The sequence below is a fragment of the Seriola lalandi genome, unplaced genomic scaffold (genome assembly GCF_002814215.2).
Source record: "Seriola lalandi dorsalis isolate HSWRI2012SDOR001 ecotype SW California unplaced genomic scaffold, Sedor1 jcf7180002054399, whole genome shotgun sequence".
Classification (NCBI taxonomy): domain Eukaryota; kingdom Metazoa; phylum Chordata; class Actinopteri; order Carangiformes; family Carangidae; genus Seriola; species Seriola lalandi.
Genome location: NW_019524952.1, coordinates 84,737 through 112,533, shown reverse-complemented (window position 1 = coordinate 112,533; position 27,797 = coordinate 84,737). Strand labels below are relative to the sequence as shown.

General features: G+C 40.1%; 1 protein-coding gene across 1 annotated transcript in view; it reads right to left on the bottom strand.

The window, feature by feature from the left end:
- The window catches only part of plekhg2 (pleckstrin homology domain containing, family G (with RhoGef domain) member 2), a 139,474-nt gene that overhangs the window by 78,184 nt on the left and 33,493 nt on the right, over nt 1–27,797 (bottom strand). Inside the window, exons 3-4 of the mRNA XM_087174930.1 lie at nt 22,334–22,878; nt 5,855–5,955 (exon numbers count right to left, since the gene is read on the bottom strand). Coding sequence (XP_087031056.1) covers nt 5,855–5,955; nt 22,334–22,878 — 646 coding nt within the window. The remainder of the gene's footprint in view (nt 1–5,854; nt 5,956–22,333; nt 22,879–27,797) is intronic.

Below are 27,797 nucleotides of genomic sequence, written 5' to 3'. Positions count from 1 at the left end.
CATGAATTCAGGGTGGCGCAGCAGGACGACCTGACCTTCTGTGTATGGCAGGACACCAAGGCAGTGATGGTCCTGTCCAACCACCATGACCCGACGGCTTTTGGCTTGGTGAGAAGGAAGTCGAACGGAACGCCAGGTGGAGGTTCGGGTGCCAGCCTTCCTTGCTGACTACCAGAGCCATATGAAGGGGGTAGACCTGCTGGACCAGATGGTAGGTTACTACCAAATCCAGCACCGGTCTACCAAGTGGTGGAGGAGGCTGTTTTTTTATTTTCTTACGGTGTCATGCTACAATGCCTTTGTGGTTGCCAGTTCTGCAGGAGGAGCTGAGTGGAAATACAGGAGGAGTGGCTTCAAAGACTGGCTGGAGGACCTTACTATGGAGCTGTGTGTCCCCGTCACAAAACGAAGTGCTTCATGCACCATGTTGTTCGCCATCAGAGATATTGAGAGAGTGTGTGAGAGTGTGTGTGAGTGAGTGAGTGAGTGAGTGTGTCAGTCAGTCAGTCTGTGTGAAGTCTGCTGTTCAAAAGTTCAAAAGAGCCATAGAGCTCAGAGTTGTGAGCCATGGAGCTCAGAGACTGAGATTGTTCCCAGTTCCACCTCAGGACTTTCCCCACCCCTCCCCACTCCTTTCCCACCTCTCTATCATACCAAGGTGCCTTGGTCTGTGTGTTGGCATGTTTTAAATGTTATTCGTTATATGAATTAATCATATAAAATATATTTTTCCTTACCCATCTGACTTTGAGATTTTTTATGAAAATGTGTAGGTATGTTAGTGCTAAGGAACAATGTTTTGATGAAACCTGAGAGTCTTACCTGTTAAATGCAATTTATTTCATGTTTCTATGTACTCTAGAGGCTTAGATATTGAGGTTTTCATAGACGTTGACAATTCTTAGTATTTTTTCAGAAAACCCTATATGCTATTCTTGGATAAAGGTCCTTATCTCCTGAATAAGGACCTTTATCCAAGAATAGCATAGGTTTTCATAGGCGTTTTTTGCAGGCGTTTTAGGAATAAATGGGTTAATGTGATTGCAACCTGCTCGAACAAGGTGAAGTACTTGTCTACATCCTTCTCACTAAAAGGAGGGACCAAACGAATGCATCTATTCACATCAAATTCGCCCGACAGAGATCGAGACACAATAGGTGAGGAGGACTGTTGTAATTCAAGCTCCTTCAACCGAAACTGCTTCTCAACCTCCATCTTGCGTAACTTGAATTCGTTACTGTGCTCCTGTTCTTTTATTTTGATGCTGAGCTCTTTTTCTTTTACAGCTAGATGACGCATCACAACTTCTAACTCCTTAAGACAGAGCTGTTCCCCCGGATCTTGTTGTCCTGCAGTGGAACTCATTGTTGAGACACTGGAATCACAAGGCAAAACCCCTTTTTCAGACAAAGCAGTCAATAACTCAGACTTTATCACATGTTTCTTCATCTGTGTAAGCATAGTGATACCAAAATGATCGGCAATGACTATCAAATGCTCTTTTGTGCAACGATGTAGTTTATCAAGACTAGGTTGTGCCACAAACTCATCGATATTAAACTCCATTGTCAAGAGCAAAAAAAAACGACTGCAACAAAAGTCAGGAGGAAGAAGGACAGGCTGACACAAAAACACCACCTCAAAAATGTGGCACAACACACCAAAAACTGCACAGACAGAGATATGTTAGGGACAACAGCAGCAGCACAATATCAGTGGCGTCCAAAAAATGTGTGCGAAAAACAAAAGCACACCAGAAATAGGCAATATGAAACACTGGCAAACAACACCAGGAAGAGGGAACTGGGAGGCAAGTGTAGCCGCGAGAAAGGACAGGACACCAAAACCAGGGCGCACGCAACACATTCTAAAAGTTTCTAACTAAAAGTTTTCTCCTAAAGCCTATTCACAAAGGTGCTGAGACCAGTTTTTAGTAAGGAGAAGCAAAAAACCCTATACTAAGAGTGCGCCTCCATTGCTATGGCTGATGTCAATTTTCGTGGACGAGCTCCCTTGCAGGAACCACAGTGATTGGTTGAAAATGCATGCGCAACATCCCGCAGTAATAATAAAGAAACGCTGAGAAATAAACAAATACAAATTAAGATTAGTTGCTGTTTACTAAAGTAGTGCATTCTCCAAAATGCATCTGTATGATCAAGTTTGTGTCGATCCCTGAGAACTTAATTTTACTATAAAAACTTACGTTCAATTTTCTCAATGAAAAAAAATGAAACTGTCCTAGACGACCTAACTTAAGCTAACTGGCAGCCTATTAGCCAATATCTGTTGGAGCTGTACCTGTAGCTGTGGGTTGAGGTGTGAGAAGATTTCCCCTGTCTCACCAGGTGACATGCAGCTGGAATATGATCCTTTCAAACAGCTGATCAGGTCACTCTCCATTAAGATCCATAATTCGTGTGTAGATCCTGGACATTGTACAACAGTATCTACAACTGTACAGGCAGCATCAATACGTGTGTTGATGGTGAGACTTTGTTTTCTTGTTTACAAATACCTCCTTGTCTTGGATTGGTGCAATAATTTTTTACATGTGTTCCATCTCTGGCACCAATCACACGGGTAGACAGACCATGAAGCTGCTTTGTTTTTCTGTAGCTGTTGAACATCTAAAAGAAATCATATGGATTGTCCTAAGATGTCGGGTCAGAACGCATTAATGTTTCGTAAACAGTTCGACTTTTCTCTGTTGCCAGCGTTGCCAAATGCTTAATTTCCACTGATCGGGTTGTTTCAGTTGGAGATGTTATTGCACCTTCACAAACTCCACTACGATCATTATTCCCTCATGATTGATTCGTATCTTTTATGTAATTCAGCGTCATGTAAGGTTTCCAAAACACTGCGACGTGGAATGACAGCAGGTCTTTTAAGATTGTTTGTGATTTGGTCTTAGTGAGTTAGAAGTCCTCTCAACTGCTTCTAACTTCTAGGTGCTACTTTTAGCGCTAAGTGTCTTTGTGAAAAACCAGGACTCCTAAAATTAGGACTGACACACCCATTATTTTTAGGAGTTTCTTTTAAATCAGCAAGTTAGGAACTACATTTAACCTCAAGATGCTTTGTGAATACGGGCTCTGGTCATTTGCCTGTCAACAGACACCATGATGCTGTCATGCTATTTCCATTCATTTTTCCAGCTAGGGAGAGCTCAGCTCTCCTTAACAATACATGGGCTCACCTGAAAACATGATTTGTGAAATTTTTGGTCTCTGAAAATATTAACAATGTTATTTTGCCATGCATTTTCTAGTTTTATGTATCTTCATCAACATGGACCATGTGTTAAATTAAGGAATGCTAGTGTTTCATTCATGCATGACGGCAATTTATCACTGTTTCACTTTAATAAAGATGACTACATACATACTGTTCTTGCCATCATAAGCACTGTTGATGAAGACTGAATCTCTGGTGTGTTTTGTTTCTGATTTAATGCTCATAGATTTGTGTGTAGGCTGTTTCGCTATTTGACTTATCTGTGTGCAGATTGTGCGAATAAAATAAAGAATTTAGTACATTACATTTATACTGTATATATACAGTATATATACACATATCAGATGCAAGTAGGGCTATAAGCTTGCAGCTGTAAGAAGATAGCTCTTTAAATTCCTAACCTAGCCAGAGTCTTCGGAAGATGAGCTCTCTTTAAACTCAGAATTCATGTTGCCATTCATTTCATCCTTCATCCATCAATTTTAAGATTCTCTCAATCAATAACAATAATAATCATCATCATCGTCATAATCACCATCATATTCATCAGTGCCTCAACAGTTACAACACCATCATCTTCAGCATCATCATCATCATCATCACCATGAACAGCTACATCATCATCTTCATCATCATCATCATCTTCAACATCACCATTATCATCATCATCATGGTTGAATCCGATTCTTTAAATTCTTTAAATTCCTTGACTGTGCGGCATTGATGAAGATGATGGGGAAGAAGATAGCTCCTCTTAACGCCATGGTATAGTTTGTACACTGCAAGTGTAAAAACAGTGCATACAGTCACACAGTGCATACACCACAGTTCATCCCATCCACTCAGCCTCTAAACACACAGCAGACATCACTTAACATCACCACAGACACATCTGAGTCTGCTCTCACCACCGTCTGCTCTCCAACTCAAACACACACACTCTTCTCTAAACTGATGTGGAGAATCTTGGCTGCTGTTTGTAAAAACAACCATAATGTACTGCAGCAGTGAGCCAGGCTGTGTTACTGCATGTGAACATATCGGGAAGCACGATTACTCTCTCAAAACTAGCGTGACACAGAAACAGGCACTCGCTCTCTCACTCTCTCTCTGGGTGTGCGAGGCAGGGTGGAATATCACTCAGCATTCCTGCTCTGTAAAACCTGATCTGGGTCTTGAAGAATCTGGTTTAGTCATATTAGCTCAGCAGCTGCTGCATGCTTTTACCCCACCCCAAAAAAAAACCAGCAGAGCACTTTTTTATCACTGACTCGTTTGTCCTGGTGAGAATCAAACCCGCAGCCTTGGCAGTGTTTGTGGCTTGCTCGGATAATTTCTGCCTCCCTGCATTTGAATGTTTCCAGAACCAGCTTATCTCTCTGTCTGTCTTTATGGGACTCTGAGCCAAAATATGTTACCCACTAAATATTTTCCAGACTCAAGTTTACCAAAAAATCCTAATTATGATCTTCTTGTTTCAGCAGTGGAACAGCTTTTCACTATTAGATGCTACAGAGACATGGTCTGGTGAGGGTGAACAAACTTTAACTCTGCTGTTTGGAAATTAGCGAGACGATATTAATATTTAATATTAATATTTCTATTTCTATTTAAGAGTCTTCCAATCCCGGCAGAATAGCCCTCCACACGAGGTCTCCAGCTAACAAACAGACTGTGTGGTCGTGGTTCGATGAGAAAGATCATCGGAACTACAAATAATGGAGAGGTCATAGGTGTAGAGCTGCCAGAGCGCTCCGCCACACCCTGCCACTTTTATTCTCCAAGTGATTACATAAAATTTCCAAGGTTCACATAATCTGGTTTAAATTTATAAACATTTTTTAGCACTTGAAGATCCAATCATCACTAAAGCATGTGTCATGTAGAGAGCTAATAAAAACATATGAAATGGTCAAAGTTGTCATATTGACATTTAAGGTGTATTGATTGATTTCTAAACATCAAAAAGATGGCGGTACCTGCCGGTAGCCTCTGAGCTGCTCAGTGAATTAAATGGTTAATTAGTATCGATGAAAACATTCTTTCATTCATCATTCACTCTTCTAACACTTTCTTTATCTGTATTTACACAGAAACATGACAGAGTCAGTTTGGTAAATGGTGTGTGTGTATGCATGCGCGTTGTTAACGGGAGGCTACTTGATCTGCTTCTGTGGACTGTTACACAGCAACTGGAGGGACTGGATTCCGTGTCGTCTCACCAGGATCAGATCCTGTTCATCTGGGCTTGATGTAGTTGAAGGCCAGGATGAAGTCTTGCATACTTTCTTGGGCACAAATCTTTACTGATGGCATAGACTGAACGCACTGACGCTCAGCAGCTAGCTCAGCCCTATCATATAGCACGCTCATTAAAAGCTAACTAAAAGATGACAAAATCCACAAAAACATTGTGATCTGAAAACTGTGTGGCATTGTGGTTGACTTAAAAACACCGCTTAAATGAGTCTAGTTTTGTATTGAGCAGAATGAAACTTGAACTAGAAATAGACTGAATGTCTAATCCAAGACTGAACAGAAGCAGCATCTTGACTTTACCTTAGCTTATGAAACACAAACACACTACACAGTGAAGAGGAGGAGCTGAGTTACCTGTTGAACTCGTAGATGTCCTCTATGTTGCAGAACAGAGTGCTGACCTGCTCCGGCTTCAGCGGCAGAGCTCCACAGTCGATGATGCAGCCGAGATAGTCCTGCAGACACACAAACAGACATAGAGTTGAAATACACACCTTTTCTTTTCATTACAAGCTGACTCATTTCAGTTTGACAGTGGCTCAGACAAAGTGTAAGCTACCGTCAGCTGGTCACTTTGCCAGAGAAAGCACACTCTTGTTCTCTGATGTCCTTTTTGGATTGGTGGTTTATTTGGTTAGCTCTGCACGACGTCACCTGGCATCATCCTTCAAAACACCGTCATTTTTCAACACATTTTTCCTCTAATTACACTCATCCCCAGGACAGTATGCGTGTTTCAGCTCTGAGCATTTGTCACACATCATAGCTGGAAAACTACAGACTCGACTAATAACATCAATGAACGTTGCATCACATGCAGGTTTACCAGCTCCAAGGCTCTGGTATTATGATAATGGCTTATAATGATAATAATAATAATGATAATAATGATAATAATGATTATGATGATGATGATAATAATAATGATAATAATAATAATAATAATAACTTGATAAATAACTATATAATACCTACACCATATACCATACAATATAATACCATATATATATATATAGCACCTTTAAAAAACATAGTTACCAAAGTGCTTTGACAAATGAATCAAAACGCGATGATAGTCAAAAGCAGACTGAAATAAGGTACAGAGTTACGGAGGGAGGACAAACAATATAATACAATATAAATTAAAAAAAATAGAGGGAGCAGATGCTGTATAGACACACACAGACACGCACACACACACACCTACACATGCAAACACAGTAAAAAGTAAAAAAAGGGCGATATGGAGACAATAAAAAGATAAAAAAGATGACATCACATACAAGCAAGTCAGTAAAAATTTGTTTTAAGAAGTGATCTAAAAGAAATAACTGTTTGTGCCTCATCTCCTCGGGCAGGTCGTTCCAAAGTCGAGAGGTCCTGATGGAAAAGCGCGGTCACCTTTAGATTTAAGCCTCAACTTTGGAACAACCAGAAGGACCTGCCTGAGGATCTCAGGCTGCGTACTGGCTCATATGGGGTCAAAAACTCTGTAATGTAGCTCCAGCATGCTTTAAAAGTGATCAGTAAAATCTTAAAATCAATTCTAAAATTGACAGGGTGCCAAAGGAGGAAAGCGAGGATTGGGGTGATGTGATGTCTGTTAAAACCAGTAAGAGGCCGAGCCGCTGGATTCTAAACCAGTTGGAGGATGATAGAGACTCAGGGTTTTAGGACAGAGTTACAGATGTCCAGTTTTGAGAAGATGAATGCGTGGACAACTTTGATCAGATGGTATTGTGCCGCAGGCTCACTGGCATAACTCAGCAGGAGGTTCACTGGAGCTGAGCCATCATTAATGTTATCAGTTACTCATGTGTTTTCCTAGGCCCCCGGTAGGACCAGTCAATAGGTACCTTTACACGGAGCCTAATATCCCCATTATGATCGGTCAAAAAACCCAAACAGAAAAAAAGTGCTCCATATAAACACCTCAATCTGAAGAAATCAGTTGCAGAAGGACAGTTCAAACCTTTTCATAAACTGATCAAAGGAAAAACTGTACCTGTAATATAACCTGATTGCTCTTTGGCTGCATCCTCTCTGGGCATGTCCTCAAACACGTGCCAGAGAGATAAGATAGCCGCTGAGGAAGATGAATGCATGATGTATACATCACTTCAGCGGATGTCACACAGCTGCATGTAAACACCAGACTGTATTAAATCTCATCCCATGTAAACAGTCGACCTGAAATCTTCAATCAGGAAGAAAAGACATCTGCACATATCTGCAGCTGGAACTGAAAGGCCCAGTACAGAAAGTGTTTCCCAGGGGGGTTAGGGTGGGTGACCTGATACCTGAATGGTTAGGACACGTACCACATGCGTGCAAGTTCTCTGAGCAGAGAGCACCTAATTCAACTCCCAGACATGCACCAACATCTTTGGTGCACATCATTCCCCTTCTCTCTATCCCTGCATTTCCTGTCTGTCTACGCTGTCCTGTCAAATGAAGGCATAAAATGCTGTTGGTACAGTCTGTGTGTTTATTATTGTAACCATGACAATCGAGGTCTGGTATGCCTACCGCTGTAGGTTGTATCAGAGGGTTGAAAAAAAAAAGAAGACCTGTGTGGTTGCTCAGGTTGGAGGAGCTGTTGGGTGCTGAATATGTCCAAACCATAAAACATTTTTTTAAAGCATTTCAGCAGCTGCTTGCGGAGACTGTGACATTTCCTGTCAAAAATAAATCAGAAATTAAAGTATAAAGAGAAATCCAACATTCCAGTAACTTGTAAACTCTTTGTAGAGACATAGAGCTGCAGCAGCAGAGATGCAGCAGAGACACAGACGGTGTGAACACACACAGCAGACAGCAGCTGCCACACACACACACACACACACACACACACACACACACACACTAACACACACAGGCAGTGTGTTCTAGGTGTAATGCATCGCAGAGAGTTGACAGACCCAGAGGACAAGCAAACATGGCCCTCATGAAATAAAAAATAATGCTGTTGTGTAGCAGATAGCAACTGTATCACGACCTGGACCTTCCTGTAAGTTTCATATAAATAAAGTTGAATATCTATCTAAACCAATATCTAAACCAATGTAAAGTGATGTTTTACATCATCAGGAAATTTCCAACAGGTGACAACGTCTCTCATAAAGTTTAGATGCAGCATCCGGCCTCTCCTCACCCACCAGACTAGAACATCATATCAAACTTTTCAGATCGCAGCTAATGGTGTGAACAGGAAACCAGCTGTGCTGTCAGAGATGGTGAGCTGAGGGTGCCAACACACGGTAAGTCAAACAACGACAGAAAACCAGGAAGTCAGTCTTCTGTGAGGAACAGAGAAAGTGAAGCTGATCATCACATCTGGTCATGATGAGTGACAACTGCAGCAGGATAGACATATGGAGACAGTGGTGCAGACTCTGACAAAAATGTTCCTGAACAGTGAAATACCTGTAGCCATCAGCATGTGTGTGTTACATCTGCAGTTTGCGATGTACAGTCCTTTACACACTGTTCACACAGCGTGGACACCTTCATTAAGGGAACACAGTCAGTTCAGGCTAAGCACTGACGCTGCTCTTATTATCTAATTGGCACCAGCTGTTTCATTCATGCTTCACAGCTGTAACATCCAACCAAAGTCATCCTCCTCCTCCTCATCATGCCAACACACCACCTCCACCAGCTGCAGCTGTGGTGTGTCTCCACCACCATTATCAAGTTACAGTAAGTCCTTCCACAATTACAGTGTTGAATGACCAGAGGTGTTTTTGCAGAACATTATGATGTCACAGTGAAGTTGACCTTTGACCTTTTGGATATAAAATGCCATCATTTCATTTAATCCTTAATTACATCTAAGTTAAATTGTGTCATAAAGGCTCCTTTAAATAAAACGTATAATAATTTTTTTTATTATGCTAATTAGACATCATGTGTCCTTGAAAGCAGATTTGGAATGCTACATAATAAATGTGAGATGGTGGATATAAATATTTAATCTCCAGTACATTAACATATCAAATATGAATACCCTGCTGCCTAATCTTCAAACTTTCCCCCAGGAAATGGAAGTGTCTGCTGCTTTTAAAGAGTTAAAGAGGATCAGAGGAGCTGATTTACATTAATTCTGTTTACTGTATGTGGAGTCAGTCAGTCGTGTTGTAATGGAAACTTTACCAAACTAAAATCCATCATACAATCCTGTCAGAGCCCAGATGATGTCATTTCCTGTGGTGGCTGGTAATTAGATTACAGTGGAGAGGAGTCAGGGGCGAGAGACACCGGGACATAGAGGGGGAGAGGGATGAGATAAGAGACCACAGCAGACTGTCCTTACATTCATATCAACACACAGTTTTATTAGTAACATACCACCAAACACACACTGAAGCAAACAGAAGCCTGGACACTGAGAAGCTGCCAGAGAAACTCTGAATATTTAAACTCAGACAGAAACTCAGCCGAGGAGGAAGAGAAATCTAGCCAAACAGAAAATAATGTGTGAGAAAGCACCAGAGGCTGAGGTCAGCCCACCGGATCCAGTCCAAGTTCCCAAACTGGGATCCATGACGTGTCTCTACATGGTCACCAAAAAGAAAACATGATTTGATTTGACTCTAATCTAATACACTATAAAAAGACGCAGCATTTCTTAGCCATAATAAAAGAATCTGGTTCTGTTCTGTTTACATGAAGAGCTGCAGCTGCAGTGACTGGGCCTGGGAGGGTCAGACAAGATTTCCTTTATATTGCGGATGTCTGACTGGTTTCATAAAACAAATCAGTTCAGGAATTTAAAGTTTATGCAAATGCAGAGATTCAGAGTTTTAGAACCAGAGTAAAGTGATGGACCAATTTGTTCTGGAAATATTAAATAAAATCTACCAAAAAAGAACGTGCAAGACCTGGCTCTGCGTTACTCCTGCCAGAGACAGAAAGATTAAAACACAACCCGAAGTCACATGCACAAGTCTCTACTCTTGTCTGAGGTGTAACAGCAGTTGTGTGGCTAAAGAGTAAAAAGTCAGACTTGGTGACCGAACGCAGACATACATGAAGCATGAAGAGGAAAACATCAGTTATGCAGAGCGATGATAAGGAGGCTGGAACCGCCTCACATTAACACATGAAAAAAACAGAGTTGTAAGTTTTTTTGTTTTTTTTATCATTGTCTGCATGAGCTTTTTTTTTTTTTTTTTAAATGTATTTATCAGTTTTACACATCAAACTTACAACAATATAAATGGTTAAGCATTCATGACAAAAGTTGTAAGCCCCCACCCCCTCCAGGCGGCATCCCCAGACACACATACAAAGATAAATACATAAATACATAACAGTAAATAAATGAAATAGATAGTAAGATTACAATGATAGTGAAATAAATAAAAGTAAAAAACCCAAACATATAAGTAAATAAATGAAACAGACAATCACATAAATGACGAAAACTGATCTGTTTAGATTACGCTACACATAATACCAGCACTCTAGACCCCTCAGGAGGAAAGGCAGGTAACAGCTCCAACAACCACAATCATAGTCACCTGAATATCCAAATCAACACTCAAGAAAGAATAAATAAAAATGACATGAGTCAAGTTAAGGTTAGGCTTCTCATATGGGTGATAAACATCAACCAGATTTTGTCATACTTATCTTCCAATCCACGTACTATATACCTAAGTTTTTCCAGATCAAATCCCAGCATCACTTCCCTGATCCCATGAATATAGGTGAGGTTCCTTCCTTTCCAATTAAGCAGTATCAGACGGCAGGCAAGCAGCGATGCATAGGCAATTGCATTTTTATGAAGGCGGGAAAGCTCTAATTCATTATAATTATTCCAAAGATTTTCTACCTAATTTCCTACCGGATATTGTCGAGAGTGATTGAAAGTCAGACGTCCAGAAAGTGATGGACATGACCAGAACATGTGTCCCAAGGAAACGGGGGAATAATGACATCTGGGGCAGGTTGGGGTATCATTAGAATATAATTTAGCTAATTTGTCATTGGAGTAATGTAATCGGTGGACTACCTTTAATTGGATTAATCCATATGTGATACAGAAAGAAGAAGTGTGTATATGCAAAATATTGCTTTCCAAGGTATCCTCTGGAATAGACTCTCCAATGTCTCCTTGCCAGGCTGCTTTATCTTTGTCTCATGTGTGAAGGCAACTATTCAGAATTAATGTATATATTTTTGATACTGTACCTTTTATTAAATGGACTGACATTAAGAACTGAGTAAGCCAAGGCTTTACAGGATGGACATGGATATCCTGGAAAATGTTTAGAGACAAAACTCAGAGCCTGAAGGTATCTAAAGTAGTGAGATTTTGGTAAATTGTGATCCTTACACAGAAATGCAAATGAAAAAAAGCTGTCATCAGTAAAAACATCAAACCATTTATATGCCAAACTGCAATTGCCAGATCTAGTTGAAACGGTGCAAAAAGATGATTAAACATTATTGAAGAGAATCCGCATATGTTTTTCAAATTAAAATGTTTTCTAAACTGGCCCCAGATCCTGAGTTTTGAACCACGAAGTTTGCATTTTGTTCATGTGCTCTAATATTTAATGGGAGAGGGGCAGTTAAAAATGAAATTGGAGAGACTGGGAACATGGATTCCAATTCCATACTGGCCCAGAGAGGGCCTTCTTTGTCTGAAAAGGTGGTAATCCAATGGAGATGAGGCGATCCAGCTGGGCAAAAAAAGATTTTGGGAGAAAAATGGGAATCATTTGAATCTTTTTTACTGAATTTATCCACCCCGCCAGGGAGATAGGGAGCCGATCGTTTTTAGTATGTTCTAAAATAGATCTGTAGTTGTATTTAAAATGGCCTCAACTGAACCTGCTATCTCAATTCCCAGATAAGTGCATTTTCATTCTCAATCTTAAAGGGAAGATGATCATAGCTGACCCGTCTCGCCAGGTCATTCACTGGAAATAATACAGATTTTGACGAATTAATTTTGTATCCTGAAACATTCCCAAATCTCTGCAGCAAGGAGAGAACACAGGGAATGCTTTCTATCGGGTCTGATATTTGCAAAAGTAAGTCCTTTGCGTAGAGAGATGTTTTATGATTTGTTTTGATCTGATGGTAATTGCCAACGGTTCAGATGCGATGTCAAACAAAAAGGGTGACAGACAGAAACCCTGCCTCGTACATTAATGACGCATAAAATATTCAGAGATAAAACCCTTTGTTCAAATAGGTGCTGAATATAAAACTTTAATCCAATTAAAAAACACAGGTCCTATTCCAAACCTTTCCAAAGTAGCAAAAAGATAGCTCCACTCGATCCTATCGAATGCCTTTTTGGTGTCAAGGCTTAGGATAGCTTCAGGTTGTACTGTTGAATGAGGGGACAGTAACACATTAAACAGCCTCCGTACATTAAAAAACGATTGTTGTCAAGGAATGAAGCCTGTTTGGTGTTCGATAATGATGATAGGAATAATGGCTTCTAATCGCTGCAAAGGGATTTTAGTTGATATTTTATAATTGCAACACAAAAGGCTGATTGGCCTGTAGGAACTACAATCTAATGGGTCCTTTTCTTTTTCAAGGATACTGAAATTATTGCTTGAGCGAGTGTTCGAAGCAATTTTCCAATGGCCAATGATTCATCATAAACAGATTTTAAGATTGGCACAAGTTTTGGAGAGAATTCCCTATAGAACTCGATGGGAAACCCATCTGGGCCCGGTGTCCTCCCTGTTCAAGATAGCCTAATAGCATTTGCTATTTCTTCAGATGATAATGGCTGTTCTAAGGAAAACTGAGTGTCAGGAGCAAGTCTTGGGATATCTAGAGAGTTGAGAAATGACTGAATTTCAGACAAATTAGAAAGCAAGTGGGGGTCTAGATGCCAGGTGCGCTGGGGCACTATATTATCTGGAAATATCATATCTATATGTACTGGGCTGTGGTCTGATAGCACTATGCTATGGTACTGACTATTGGGAATAAAGGGAAGTATTTGGTCATCTACAATGAAATAGTCGATCCTGGAGTAACTATCGTGGACGGGGGAAAAAAATTAAAATTGTTTTGCAGTAGGATTTTTTGTCCACCACGGATCTGACAGGCCATAAGAGCGAAGAAAGGAGTTAATAATGACTGCAGCTAACGACAGAGTACTATCTGGTCTCAGATGTGACCTGCCCAGATGAGCATGAAGAACACAGCTGAAGTCCCCACCCAACACCAGTTTATAGGAATTAAGGTCAGGGAGAGCTGAAAAGAAATTTATGAAGAATCGCGAATCAACCCGATTAGGTCCATAGATGCCAAAATTAAAGGTGTATTAAATAGTCTGCCAACTGCAACAACATATGTACCATTGACATCAGATAAAACTTCAGAGAGTTCAAAAGGAATCCCTTTCCTAATTAGAATTGCTGTTCCCCTGGCTTTGTAGTCAAGACATGAATGATATATTTGCCCAATCCACTTGCATCTTAATCTCTTTTGGGAGTTAATGTTTAGATGCTCATCCCTCTCCTAAGCATATAACACGTCAAGACCAACCTAAACTCTCACATGAACTGTGCATGGGCAGAACTAAATGGAGCAGAGCCCTTCTCCTAATGTTGTCATTACTGCATGTATATAAGCACTCATTTGGTCACAAGCTGAGACATCCCTTAACACTTACAGTCAGGAGATAAAAATAATCATGGGAATAAAAATTATAATAATGATAATAATAACAAATGAGCTGGCTGAGTGAAAACTTTAACAAAAATAGGTAGCCATTTGGTTTAAAATGTAGCATTGTAACCCTGGATGAAGTCAATTTCTCAACATAAAGAAAGAATCTTCCAAGTCAAGTTAAAGTGTTTGCGTAAAGTCTCTCCCTCTGTCCCTCGTGGGTGCAGATTGGACTCAGTATAGCTTTGTCTTGATTGGGTCCTCCAAAGATGTTGGCTCGCCAGCTGAGGTTGTAATTTTAAGTGTGGCTGGATATAAGAGACCGTATTTCATACCTGGACATTACACACATCACACCTCCACGCCAATTAGCCTGCAATTATCTCTCCGTTGTCGGGACTCCAAATCTTCAGTCTTATCTATCAGCTGTGTTACTTACAAGGACAGAGTGGTAACTTTAGCTTCAAGTTCCATGACCCGGCTAGTATAACAATTAGCTCACTCCTCAAGATCTTCAATGCATGTTGCAAACGTTGTGCTTTCCTTCTGCACATTTTCAGTTACTTTCATAAGTTCTGAGCACACGTTCAAGAGAAGCAAACACTGAAGAACCAAAACCTGCAGTTCCTCTAACGACCACTAGAGTCTGGCTCCAACAGTGAGTCAATCCCCATGGACTCCCATGTTAAAATGTCCAACTCTACAGCAGAAATAAACATGTTTACAGCCTGGTACAAAAACACTTTAGCTCTCTAGAGCTAATTTCTTGCTTCATGACGACTCTTTAAAAACTCACCTGTTTACATTTTATTAAGACTTAAAGTTATGGATAATTGAGGGCGTGGCCTCATTGAGTAACAGGTGGGTTAGCGTATGCTTGCCACAAACTGACATCAACCAAAGTCACATGCCTCTGACCATTTTTGGATTAGCTCCAAGTTAGGGGCGGATTCAGGCACTGCCAAGATGGCGAAGCTTGAGCAGCTCACTCTGAGCTTCCAAACCACTCTTCAGAAACCTGTGGGTGATGTCACAGAAGCTACGTCCATCTTTACAGTCTACGCATTGATTTGCTTTTCTTTTGATGATTTTCTGGATATTTGTACCAAATTTGATGCGATCTTAACTCACACAGTGAGGAAGCAAACCAGAAACAGAGAAAACCTTTTTACTCTAAGCTCAGTGAGAGGAATTTATATGAATAAATGGGATCTAATATCTAGTTCACATGATATATCCCCACTGCAAACGTGGTGGCCTCATTGGTGGACAATGAGGCCACATATTTACTGGCATCTTCTGGATGATGTTGCATTGTGGTCCATTAAAGACTCAGACTCCCGCTTTTGAGTCTCTCACAGACTTTACATTCAGATGTCAAGCACATAACCGCAGATACTCTATGTGGTCTGTGAGGGAGATGCTTTTTGAGACAGATGCTGTACCACTGCTGACCATCGGAACAAACTGCACTGTGTCTTCACTTATTACAGTTTTTCTGTATTGCTAAAACACTAAATCCCATTCTCTGAACCAAATCCTCAGTGGTCTGAACCCATTCATTGAATCAGTCACTCTTTTGGTAAACCATAAACAATTTTCACAAGTTGCAGATCTCATTTAACCTTTTTACAAAACTCTAAACACATTTTCACTCACTGAAACACACTGTGCATTGTGATGCAATCATGATGCATGATGGTAAACACACGTAGCAGAAGTTAGACTCAATTTCAGCACAGGTGTCATAGCTTACACACAACAACTCAAAACTGTTCACACTTGTTGCTAATGATGTGATGAAACAAATATAAAGTAATGAATGATAAGTGGTGTTTTCATTTTGATTGGCTTGTGTACACTCAAAACAGTGTTTGATTCTGAGCGCAGATGAAGCTGATTGTTTGATTCTGCAAGAGGAGTCAGAGGTTTGGTTAATGTAGTTTGACCATTTGTGTTTAGAGTTTTGAGAAAAGCATTGAAGGTTTCAAGAAATGAGTTTTAGCACTTGAGAAACTATTATTTCTGCTGGGAGTTTGATTTGCTCTGAATGCTATGAAGCAACTTTCTGCTTTCTGATTGGTCAGAAATGTGCTGTGAAAGATGAAAGATGCTCTGAATGGGGCTGCACGTGTGTGTGTGTGTGTGTGTGTGTGTGTGTGTGTGTGTGTTTGTGTGTGTGTGTATGTATAATGAGGCATATAATGAGAGGCCTTGGCCACATTCATCACCTTTTAAAGGCAACAGGAAACACACACACACAGTAAGACAATGATAGAGGGAGAGAGAGAGTAACGTGAAGAAACAGTGACAGAGAGATGAGTGAAGAATGATAGAGCTCAACAGGAAGATGAAAACAGGAGGAATGAGGAAGAGACAGAGGCAGGAGAGGAGAGGAGAGGAAAGGAGAGGAGGAACAGAAAAACAAGGGATCACATAAAAATTTAAATCGGGAGTCACATGATGCTTCTCAGCCAATCAGTGCAACTTGAGGGAGTGCGTGAGATACACACACACACGAGAGATGAGATGAGAGACAATAATCAGAGAAAAAAGTAGGAGGAGCGGGATAGAAAAGGGAAAGAAAGAGGGAAAGAAAGAGGAAAGAGGACACTTATTTTATTTGTCTAAAAGCACTTTTTCTAATTTTCAAAAAGCTCTGTTATGTTGTTATTATTTCTTATTTCCTTGAAATGAAAACAGAACATATAATTATTATTAGAGAAGTTATTATTTATACCCCCGCTATTTAATATAACAATAAAATCATAACCATTCTTTAGCTGCTGAGAATAGACATTATGCATATGAAGTGAAACACAATTGTAAATGTTTTTTAAATAAGTTGCTGCGTGATAAAGCAGCACCGAGCGTGAAACTCACTGGAATCCAGATTAGCTGTTGATTCAAGTCTAATTTATGTTGTTAATGTTATTAAATGTCTATATTTGGGCAAATATTAATGTAACTGTATTTTTTAAATTCTTAACTTCCCCGTTACTTTGTATGATCACAGACCGAATTTAACAGGCCTTCACCCACTGTATCTGGGTAAAAACATCATTCCTCTCTAAACATATTTGCTGTTGTAAATCAGTGGTATAAAAATGTACCTCTGAGTGGGCTGATCAGAGATATATCAAATGATCAACATTTGGTACTTTCACCATTGTTTTCACTGTTCATATGAACACTGAGACTCTGACTCTGTTACTGTGAGAGGAGATAGAGACATATTGGAGCAGTAAAACACCCTGCAGCTGTAGAAACTGAAGGCCAGTCTGAAGTCTTTCTCTTTGGTTTTCATCTCTCCAGCCTGTGCTCCTTTGTTCATTCTTGCTTCCTTCCTCCTGTTCCCCAAACACTCTCTGCAACCCAAAATTCACCTCCTCCATCTTCTCTTTCACATTCCCCTGTGTTCTTCTCATTTTCTCTTTGCTTGTCTTTCTTTCTCTCACTCCCTTTTCTCCCTGTTCCTTTCATTCCTCTCTTTCTTTTTATCTTTCCACATCTCCCTTCAGTCTCTCCTTCTTACCCCACTTGCTTTCTCTACTTTCCCCAGCTTCGTCCGTCCTCTCCCATTTTTCTATTTCTCCCCCCTTCTACCCCGCAGTTTCCTGTCCCACTTGGCTGCAGGTCAACAGCAGGATCCCCGCTGCACCAAATGTCTTTCATTTAAAACTGAGTTTTTTCTCTTAGAAAACTACAAAAAGTCCCTGAATCAAATTAAATTATTCCACTTATTCTTAATTTAGTTTTGCTTATTTCAGCAGTTTCCTAGAAACAACTGGAGAAAACAAGATTTAATTGATAAAAAAATGAACCAGGTGCAGTGATCTCAATTAACTGGCAGCAGAGCTTCACTTTTATGAAAAATTTTTCAGAAAAAATTGTTGAGAAATTTGTTTATGAGTCAATCAATGACAGAAAAGGAGCTGTTTTCACTCTCTCTCCTTCCTTCTTTTCCTCATTCTGTGAGTCTGCATTGTTATTATTATACACACAAACACACACACACATACACACACAGGCCTATTATGGTTGTTGGTTCAGATTCCCAGTGAGGGTGACATCATGTAGCCTCAATCAAAACCAGACTTCAGCAAAACCTCCAATGAGAACAGCAGGACAACACACACAGGCACAGACACACACACAAACACATGCACGCATACGCACAAATACACACACATCTATCATTTAACAAACCTCCTTTACATCAGGACAGAGGAATTCTGTGATTGTTGCGTTGACTCTTCGCTGTAAAAAATGACTGAAGTTAAAAATGTAAAGACTGAAATGACTGTTTTTGACTGTGTTGATGTTTTCCAGCAATGCAACACAGAGGTGAAACAGCGATGTCCAGTGATTTTGCAGCAACTCTAGTGACAGTTTAGAGTAACCCAATATTATAATTGGAAACATACAGTGGAGTCCAAAAAGTGTGAGACCATGGACTTTTGGATCCCTCTTCTGTTTGTGAAGTTTCCAGTTTGATTAACTGACATCATACAACTGTCAAAATAATACACTGTCAAACATGGATGGGATTTAATTTTTTTAAAACTCCATATAGTCTAAAGGTCTTTGTCCATGTGTTGTTTGATTATAAAGCAGGTCTAGGTTCTATATTAATACTGTGAAAGTATCAGAGCGCTCAGTCCACAGAGAAATGCACACAGCCTGTATTCAGAATCTGAGCCTTAAAACCAGCCGTCAGGACTTCTGGAACTTTGTGATGACACAACAAAGCAGTCACTGCTCTCAGCCATACCCCAAGCCCCGCCCAACTGAACCCACCATCCAAACCTTGCAGGATTTGGTTTCTCTGAGTGTTTACCTCAAATCTGCTATATTTTTATTGGATCACTCAGCCAATCAGAGGAGAGGCTCAGAGCCTCCTCTCTTCTGATTGGCTCACCGACATGGTTGTTACTAGCGCTCCAGAGAGAAGCCTGAGAGAGCAGATGTAAAACTACATCGAGATTGTTTTTGGTTCTTAAAACCACAAATATATCTTGTTATGGATCAACACTTCAGATAAAGCACAGGAGAAGGAGAAAATATAGAACTTTAGACCAAATCCATGTATCATTGTTATAAACCTGTTACAAAATTAACTTGGCTTCGACTGACTTTAAGCGACTAAAGTTATAAGTAACTCAAACAGATGATTGGATAGTTATCTGTCTGTCTTTTGCCTAAACTTTATGAGTCTGAAAATATGAAAATATATCTTTTCTTCAGCAAACTATTCAAAAATCATCAGGAGGCCAAGGTTGTTCCAAATGCTTCAAAATAAAATCAAACATTTTCAGAAATTTTCTCTTTTCTTGGTTGCAATTCAGTTATTTCTCTTTATGTGTCTTGTTTGTACCGGAAGATTTTCACCCTGCTGACAGGTTAATTTTCAAATGACTACTGTTAGGGAAACAGAAAATACTGAACTGTTAACAGTTTTTCTAAAGAAGAAGAATCTGCTGATGTTTCTCTAATAAACGACTTTAGTGAAGACTACGAGCAAACATGGGTCATGTGTGGTTTTGAAAGTGACCTCCAGATGAAAACAGAGGGATTAACCAATGAGAGAAGAAAGATGTAGTGGTGAGAGAGGAGGCTGGAGGTTCGTCCTCTGCTGAAGGTCAGAGAGAAAAAACTGACAGACAGCTGATAAACTTGATGACAGCCCTGCTCTCAGTGTGCGTGTGTGTGTGTGTGTGTGTGTGTGTGTGTGTGTGTGTGTCATGGCAGAGGATGAAAGCAGCAGTAAATTCTCTATTTTACTTCAAAAGGATGTTTCACACTCCAGTTGGGCAGATGGAGGTAACACACACACACAGCCTGGCTGAATCCTGGTGCACCTGGACCAATGATGGATGAATCACACACACAATCAAACAACCAAGTCAGCGAATTCTCTCAAAAAGTCTCAACTTTTTTTCATTCAAAACTCCCTTTAAAAAATTTTGTTTTTTACCTCAAAGAAGTTTGAACTTGTGCCCGACACATTCCTCAGGTATACTGATCCTGGTTTCCCATAATGCAACAGGAATAATAACATAGTCCCTGCAGAGATCACTGACATGTAGATGCAGTTCTTGTTGTAGCGGCAGGTTTGAGTACAGTGATCTTAACAGGTGCTGTTTCCAGACAGCCACCAATCTTAGCAGTTAATTTTTATTTTGTAAATAGGTCATTTTACTTTCCCTCTAACTATGTTGCCAATAACTTTTGTGGTTTGTTGACAATCTCATTTGTCTCTGTCAAGTCAGACACAAAAACGGCTGGGTCACATGTATTTGGATCAGCAGCTTGGAGGTGACTGCTGGTTAACATGTAGTCTTAATGGACCACGTTTCAGTCACTGTTTCTAACTTGTTCTGTTGTCGCGCAGAAACAGAAGAACATGTCAATGACAACAGTTTTATTGTGAATTCAGCTAAATAGTACATCAGTAACAAAGTGTAAACATATTATAAATGTTTTATAACTTGCTTGCAAATGCTCATTATGAAAAGTCAGTTTAAGAAAATACATTTTGATACTTGCAGAACGTTTACCACAGAGGTTGACAGACGTTACTTTCAAGTACAAATTAAACCTCAAATGAAGAACTGAGAGTTTCCTGAATTTCAGTCAGAATCATTTTTCTTAGACTTGCTAAATATTAACAGGTGACAATATAAACACCGTAAATAAAGAGAAAAGATAGGAAAGAAAAGAAAGTGGCATTTCTGCCAGGAGAGATGTAGATATCAGATGAGAAGAGGACAATGATGACAGACACTTTTACATCAGCAAATCAAATGTTAAATGTGATTTCTGAGTGAAAGGTGAGATGTTTTCATGGAAGAGGTTTCTAAAACCCAGAGTAAATGCAAAGCATGTCTCTCCATCAACAGAGAGTAGAGGTATGTGTGTGTGTTGTGTGTGTTGTGTGTGTTGTGTGTGTGTGTCAGTGTATATATATATATATGTGTGTGTGGAGGCCAGCAGCAGGTAAACTGGCCCGAAGGCATTCACACCTGGCCAGTAAATCTAGGCTACAGCCAGCTCTTCCTGCACACACACACACACACACACACACACACACACACACATACATACACACACATACAGCTGTACTGTGGCCTCTGCACCATGTTTCTGTTTGTTTCCTACGGTTACCACAGCTGCATCGTGATTGGCTGACGGGCTTTTAACGGGGAACCAAGACCTTAAAATACACAGACATGGCCACAGTATCAAGGACGACCAATCAAATACAATGTGGTAACAACTTGAACTGTACATGTTACCACAGAGCTGAGGTCTGCTGGTGTGCAGAGTTCAACAGATCACCTCCTTCACATAATCTCCAACCAAAGTCACAGGCCTTACTGTGGACACCAAGGACAGCTGAGGCCTCCAGTCACAGATAGTTTATCAGAGGCTGTGAGTGGTCACAAAGCCGGTTTCAGAAAGACAGACTTTGACTGTATCTTCAAAAGAACAAATAATTAGACTTCAGATAGACTGAGTCTGAATTCATCTGTTTCACACGGCAATTTATTTCTTAGTTCTTAAGCTGGACTGGGGTACAATGAAAATGAACAGAAAATTGTTTGTCTAGTGGAAGAATTCAACAGTTACAAGTATGTTTTACTTTGGAAATTCAGTGAAGAGTGAAACAATAAAATAAAAAATCTGATTTAGAAAAAAATGGCTGTGGTCTCTCAGCCTCTCGCCTATTTTTCACAAGTTTGTCCCAGCAGAAATAGACACCTGACAGAGATATTTTTATTGCCATTGATGTAAACACACCTGTCACCTGTCCAGCACAGTGCTATTACACCAGAAACACCGTGGCTACACTTTGCTCGAGCCAGCAACAGTTAGCTGCAGCCCTGAAATAAGTTTTAAAAACACACAATCACCAATCGAAGCATCTCACACAGAGGCTCAATTTGATGTAGGAATCTAGGAAATTATCAGGAGATGTAAAATAAAGTGGTTTCGTTTCATTGTCAAACATGAAGGTCTACATGCTGTTTTAAAGCTCGTAAAGATCTAAGGGAGTAACTGAATCCTTGTCAAAAATACTGCATCTAAAAATTGTGGGATGATTGAAAATGTTCAAAATCTCAAACAGAGCACTGAAAACATGATGTCCCGCAGCAGATCAGTGGTTCTGGGTCTTACCTCCACGATGTTCTTCAGATCTCTGACGTAGGCTTGTTCAGTCTCTACGATCTCCATCACCACTCTCTCCAGCCGTGAAAGCTGCCTGGGCCTAGCCACCGTCGCCACAGCCATCGCATTGGCTACATGTCCTTCAGCGGGGTGTCCTCCTCCTGTCACCCTGGCAACACAAACACCACCTCCTCCTCCCAGAGGAATCCCTCCTCCGCCATGTGGTGTGACGAGGGGAGTGAGGTCAAGGCTGATGTCTGAGCCATTCCTCTTTGGCGTGGAGGATGATGAGGATGACGAGGAGGCATTGTAGGTCGGCACTGCGCCATACGGCAGTGAAGAAGAGGAGGAGGAGGAAGAAGAGGAGTGGGAGGCATCCTGCAGGGAGACTGAGGAGGCAGAGGAGGAGAGAGAGAGGGAGGTGGGGCGTTCGCCATCCGAGCATACGGTGTTGACGGAGGTGCAGGAGGAGGACGAGGCTCCTCGTTCACCAGATGACATCATCCTACTTACAATCCCACTCAGAGATGAGACTGAGGAGGGACGCTTGGCGGCTGGAGAGAGACAGACACAAAGACAAATTAGTCCATCAGCTGATTTTATCCAGTGAAAACATCAAGAATGGATGGAGAGAAACCAGTTAATGTTGTTAAACTAATGAATCAGACAACATCAGCGCCATGGTCCAGTTTAATCTACTCAAACAGTGTGATCAGTACATATAGAGTTATCTGTTAAAAACGATCAAACCATTGTCCCAGTAAAGAAAAAAAACATCAAACTAGACAAACAATCCAGACAAAATGTGCATCATCACTTCAGCTATTTAGACCATTGACGAGGCAGAGGTGGACGACACCTGCAGTAACTGTTACAGGTTTTTGTTTGTATCCATGTGGCAATGTTCATGTTCATGAAGTACATTCCTGCTAATGTTGTGCTCATAGACTGTAAATAAAGATGGACGTAGCCTCGATGACGTCAACCACAGGTTTCTGAAGAGTGGTTTTGAATCTCAGAGTGAGCTGTTCCACCAATGACATCTTGGCAGTGTCTGACTAATCCAAAAATGGTCAAAGAGGCCGGGCGTGTGTGGAGTTGAGAATTCTGTGCATGGGGTTTTGTGGCAAGCATGCTCTCACCCTACTGTCACTCAAAGAGGCCACGCCCTCAATTATACATAATTTTAAGTCTTAATGAAATGTAAACAGGTGAGTTTTATAAACAGTTGTCATGAAGGAGGAAATTAGCTCTAAAGACCTAAAGTGTTTTTGTACCAGGCTGTAAACATGTTCATCTCTGCTGTAAAGTTGGACATTTTAACATGGGAGTCTATGGGGATTGACTCACTGTTGGAGCCAGATTCTAGTGGTCATTAGAGGAACTGCAGGTTTTAGCTCTTCTATGTTGGCTTCATTTTTGCCGCTTGGTTTTGTTCCACCCGAAATTAAGTCTTGTTCATTTTTGTGGAAATGTTTTGGGGTGCAAAGACAGTGATCACACACAAGTGTGTAAGAAGAGTTCTGCAAGATTAATTGCAACAAACCATCTGAAACGTCAAAATACAAAATGAAGAAGTAACTAAGGGCCAGAAGCCATCCACAAGCACACAAACATCTGTCTGTTACCTCCATGAAAATTAGACACTGCACATTATACAGATACAGCACATATTCACTAAAGTACATTCACCCATCTCTCCTCTTTCATTAAAACATTTTTACACATCTGATGATTTTCTTAACACCAACAATATTCTTGTTTTGGTCACAAACACATTGGCACACATTTGCTTTGGTATGAATCATCATATTAGACTAAACAGTTTATAATGTTTAGTTAAGATTCTGAAAAGTCTATCAACATGTGTGTGGTGTGGATCACAAACACACACACACACACACACACACACACACACACAGAAAAACATTTGTTTTAAGGTAAAACAGACTCAGCCTTATCCTTTTTTGTCGCGCAAAACTGACGTGAGTCACATTGTACGATGATGTGGAAACAACATGGAGCTTGTTAAACAGAGAGCTGTGAAACAAACTATGACAGGAAACTTTGAGTCTTTTCATCCAGGACCGTGAAGCCCTCGCTTCAATGCAGAAACATAAACTGTACACGAGAACAAAAAAAACAACTAATCATCAGCTTTTATCTTGGCTTACATGCTAACCGAGAGAGGAATAAATCAATTGATTGATAAATCAGTCCTAATCCAGCAGATTTTCCCTCTGAACATCTAATACAGTCTGATAGTCGTGTATCAAACTTTGTGTGCAAATATTTACAGATTAAAATGCAGTGTGTTTTTTGACTTACACAGCTAAACTGCTTCCCAAAACCTGCTGGTTGACAATACAAACTCTCTCTCTCTGTGTCAGTCTGTGCGTGTGTGTGTTTGTCCTGCCTCATATTGCAGACATTCCACTCTCCCAATGCAGCTGCCTACCTGCCAATCACACCGTCTCCCAGGTAACCCTGCTCAGCGGGCAGAAAGAAGTCAATCATTTTCTGAACATTAAATGGAGAAAGTACAAAACTGGAGTGTAAAGTTGTCATCTGTCAGAGTAAACAGGAAGTGTGTCTGCTGCAGCGCAGAGCATCAGATCACCACTGACTGACACAATGTTGATTCTTCCCTTTGCTTCTTCTGTTTTTGTGCAAATGATATGCAAAATGAAGAGAGTACATTTTCCATTTTCCACATGAGCTCTGATGAATTTTATTTGTTATGTTTTGTCTTTAAAACTCTGAAACACAACAGGCCAACAAGTTAAATCATTAATCATCACTTTGCTTTCTCTTCAGTGAGTTTTAGACAAAGCATAGCTGCAAGTATAGCAGCTCTCCCTCTTAAAGTTATAGTTCACCATTTACCCTAATTTTCTTTCTCTCGCGAGTGAGGTGAGAAGATCAAAATCAATCTCCTGTGTGTGTGTTTACAGTACACAGCTGGAGTTAGGATGTGGCTAGCCTAGCTTAGCATAAAGACTGGAAGCAGGGGGAAACAGCTAGCCTGGTTCTGTCCGTAGACCTACCAACACCTGTAAGAGCCCAAACGTATTCACAGTTACTTACTTCCTCCAGATGTTGAAAACATATAATTACATTGAGTTGAAGATTAACTGAGATCCAGTTTCTATCTACATTACATCTACACATGAAAAGATTTAAAAGCTTTTTCTCAGATGCAGACATGATCTTTACTCCTCCCAACTGTAACAGCATCTGAACTGACTTCTACAGGGTTACTCCAGATGTGATATGAACAGCTGCACTGACACTGACTTTAAAGTGACAGAGCAAAAGCAACAAACAATAATACAGACTAGAATTACCTCCTCGTGGTTGTCTGCCTCCTCCACTCAGACTAGTTTCATGTTACATCCCTGTTTATCCACTCATAGAATATGAACCATTTGTGTGAAATTCTGTGTAATAAATGCTATGTGAAGTCACTGACCTTGACCATTGACATTTGACCACCAAAATTCTTTGGTGGTCAAATGAATTCAGTTCTTCCTTGAGTCAAGTGAACTTTTTACCAAATTTGGTGGAGGTCACCGTGATCTTGACCTTTGACCACCAAAATCTAATCTGTTCATCTTTGAGTCCTAGTGAATGTTTGTGCCAAATATGAAGAAGTTCCATCATGGCATTACTGAGCTGTCTTGTCCACGAGAATGGGAGGGACAGACATGAGGGACTGGCACTATGTCTTGACAAATAACACCTGATCCATTTGTGTGGTAACTTTGGGTTGTGGACTCTTGACTAGAGGGATGGTACCAGACCAATCCACCTCACTGACTGCACTCAGGTCTTTAAAGACCACAAGGACAGTTTCAGTTCTCTCATTGTTCTCTAACAAAACACCTTGACACATATTTAACAATTTATCTTTTCCTTTCGTCATCACTTCATGACAGCCTGTAATCATTTCCAGTTTCCACCCAGACAACAACACACCTCTCCTTCTCCTGAGATGGAGAAGTATTTAAAGTTTAGTGTTTGAATTCCAGACGTCCTGGCAGGAGGAATTTCCTACATACACCTATAAGACCCTCCATCTTTACCATTTAAGTGACTTTTTAGTACTTGGACAGCTTTATAACAGAACTGCAGGTTCTTACAGGAACAGCTGGAACAGCTGCCAACAGTATTGTAAAGTAGTTAACCTCCTCATACATGTGGTATGTCCACATTGTGAACGCAGTGTGGACGTGTGGTTTCAAAAGTTGTTGTACTGAAGAGGTGATGTTTCATTTGGAAAACGACCAACATATTTTCTGAGAAGGTTTTTGGCTCTTTGTAAACTTCACTGAAAGATTAAACCCAACAATCCTCAACTGTTGAAACCTGTCGTCACATGTTCACATAAACATAAGTCATGATGCTCCATTCATCTATCAGATGAAACAGGAGCCGGCTCAAATTAAGTTAGCATATCTAAATAACACCTTGAAGAAACTTCTTCAAATTTGGCACAAACACTCACTTGCATCTCAAGGATGATTTGATTAGATTTTGGTGGTCAAAGGTCAAGGTCACGGTTACCTAACAACATGATTTTGGCCTTGTGAACGCAATATCTCAAGAACTCCTCAAGGGAATCCCTTCAGATTTGACACAAATGTTAACTTGGAGTCAAGGACAAAGTGATTCGATTTTTGTGATCAAAGGTCAAGGTCATGGTGACCTCACAGAACACAGTTTTGGCCTTGGGAATGCTATATCTCCATAACACCTTGAAGGAATTTCTTTAAATTAAACATTCACTGGGACTCAAGGATGAACTGATTAGATTTTGGTGGTCAAAGGTTAAAGGTCAATGTCACAGTGACTTCACAATACCCTTTTTAGCCAGTACTCAAGACTTCACAGCAATTAAGACAGAATTTCACAAAAATGGTTTATATTTTATATGACTCTGGATGAACAGGGATGTAACCTGAAACTACTGAGTGGTGGAGTTGGACAACCACCAGGAGGTGATTCTAGTTTTATCAATTAGGACACTTTCATTCTTTTTTTGAATAAAACTCACAGATGAAACTTGACTGCAAATATGCAAGCATCCAAAAACAGGAAACATTTGACTTAATAACAATATAACATACATATTGGACAAATTATTGTACATTACTGTTTATTTATTATTAACTGTTTTATTATTATTATTATTATTATTATTATTATTATTATTATCAATGTAATAACCTGATCTTAATCAGTTATTTTGTATTTTGTCTCTCATTTAAAATATGTGAATTGTTGACAGGTGCATAATTTTAATTCAGTTGGGTTAAGTTGCATCTAAAAGTAATACTTTTAAAATTGGTTCAGTTCATTATCAAAAAGAAAAGCATAACGGTAATTGTCATTTTATTTTGAAGAATTAATGACCTGGATGTTTTTGTCTTCCGGTTGACCTCTGTTGGTGTTCACGTGGGGTTACGAAAAA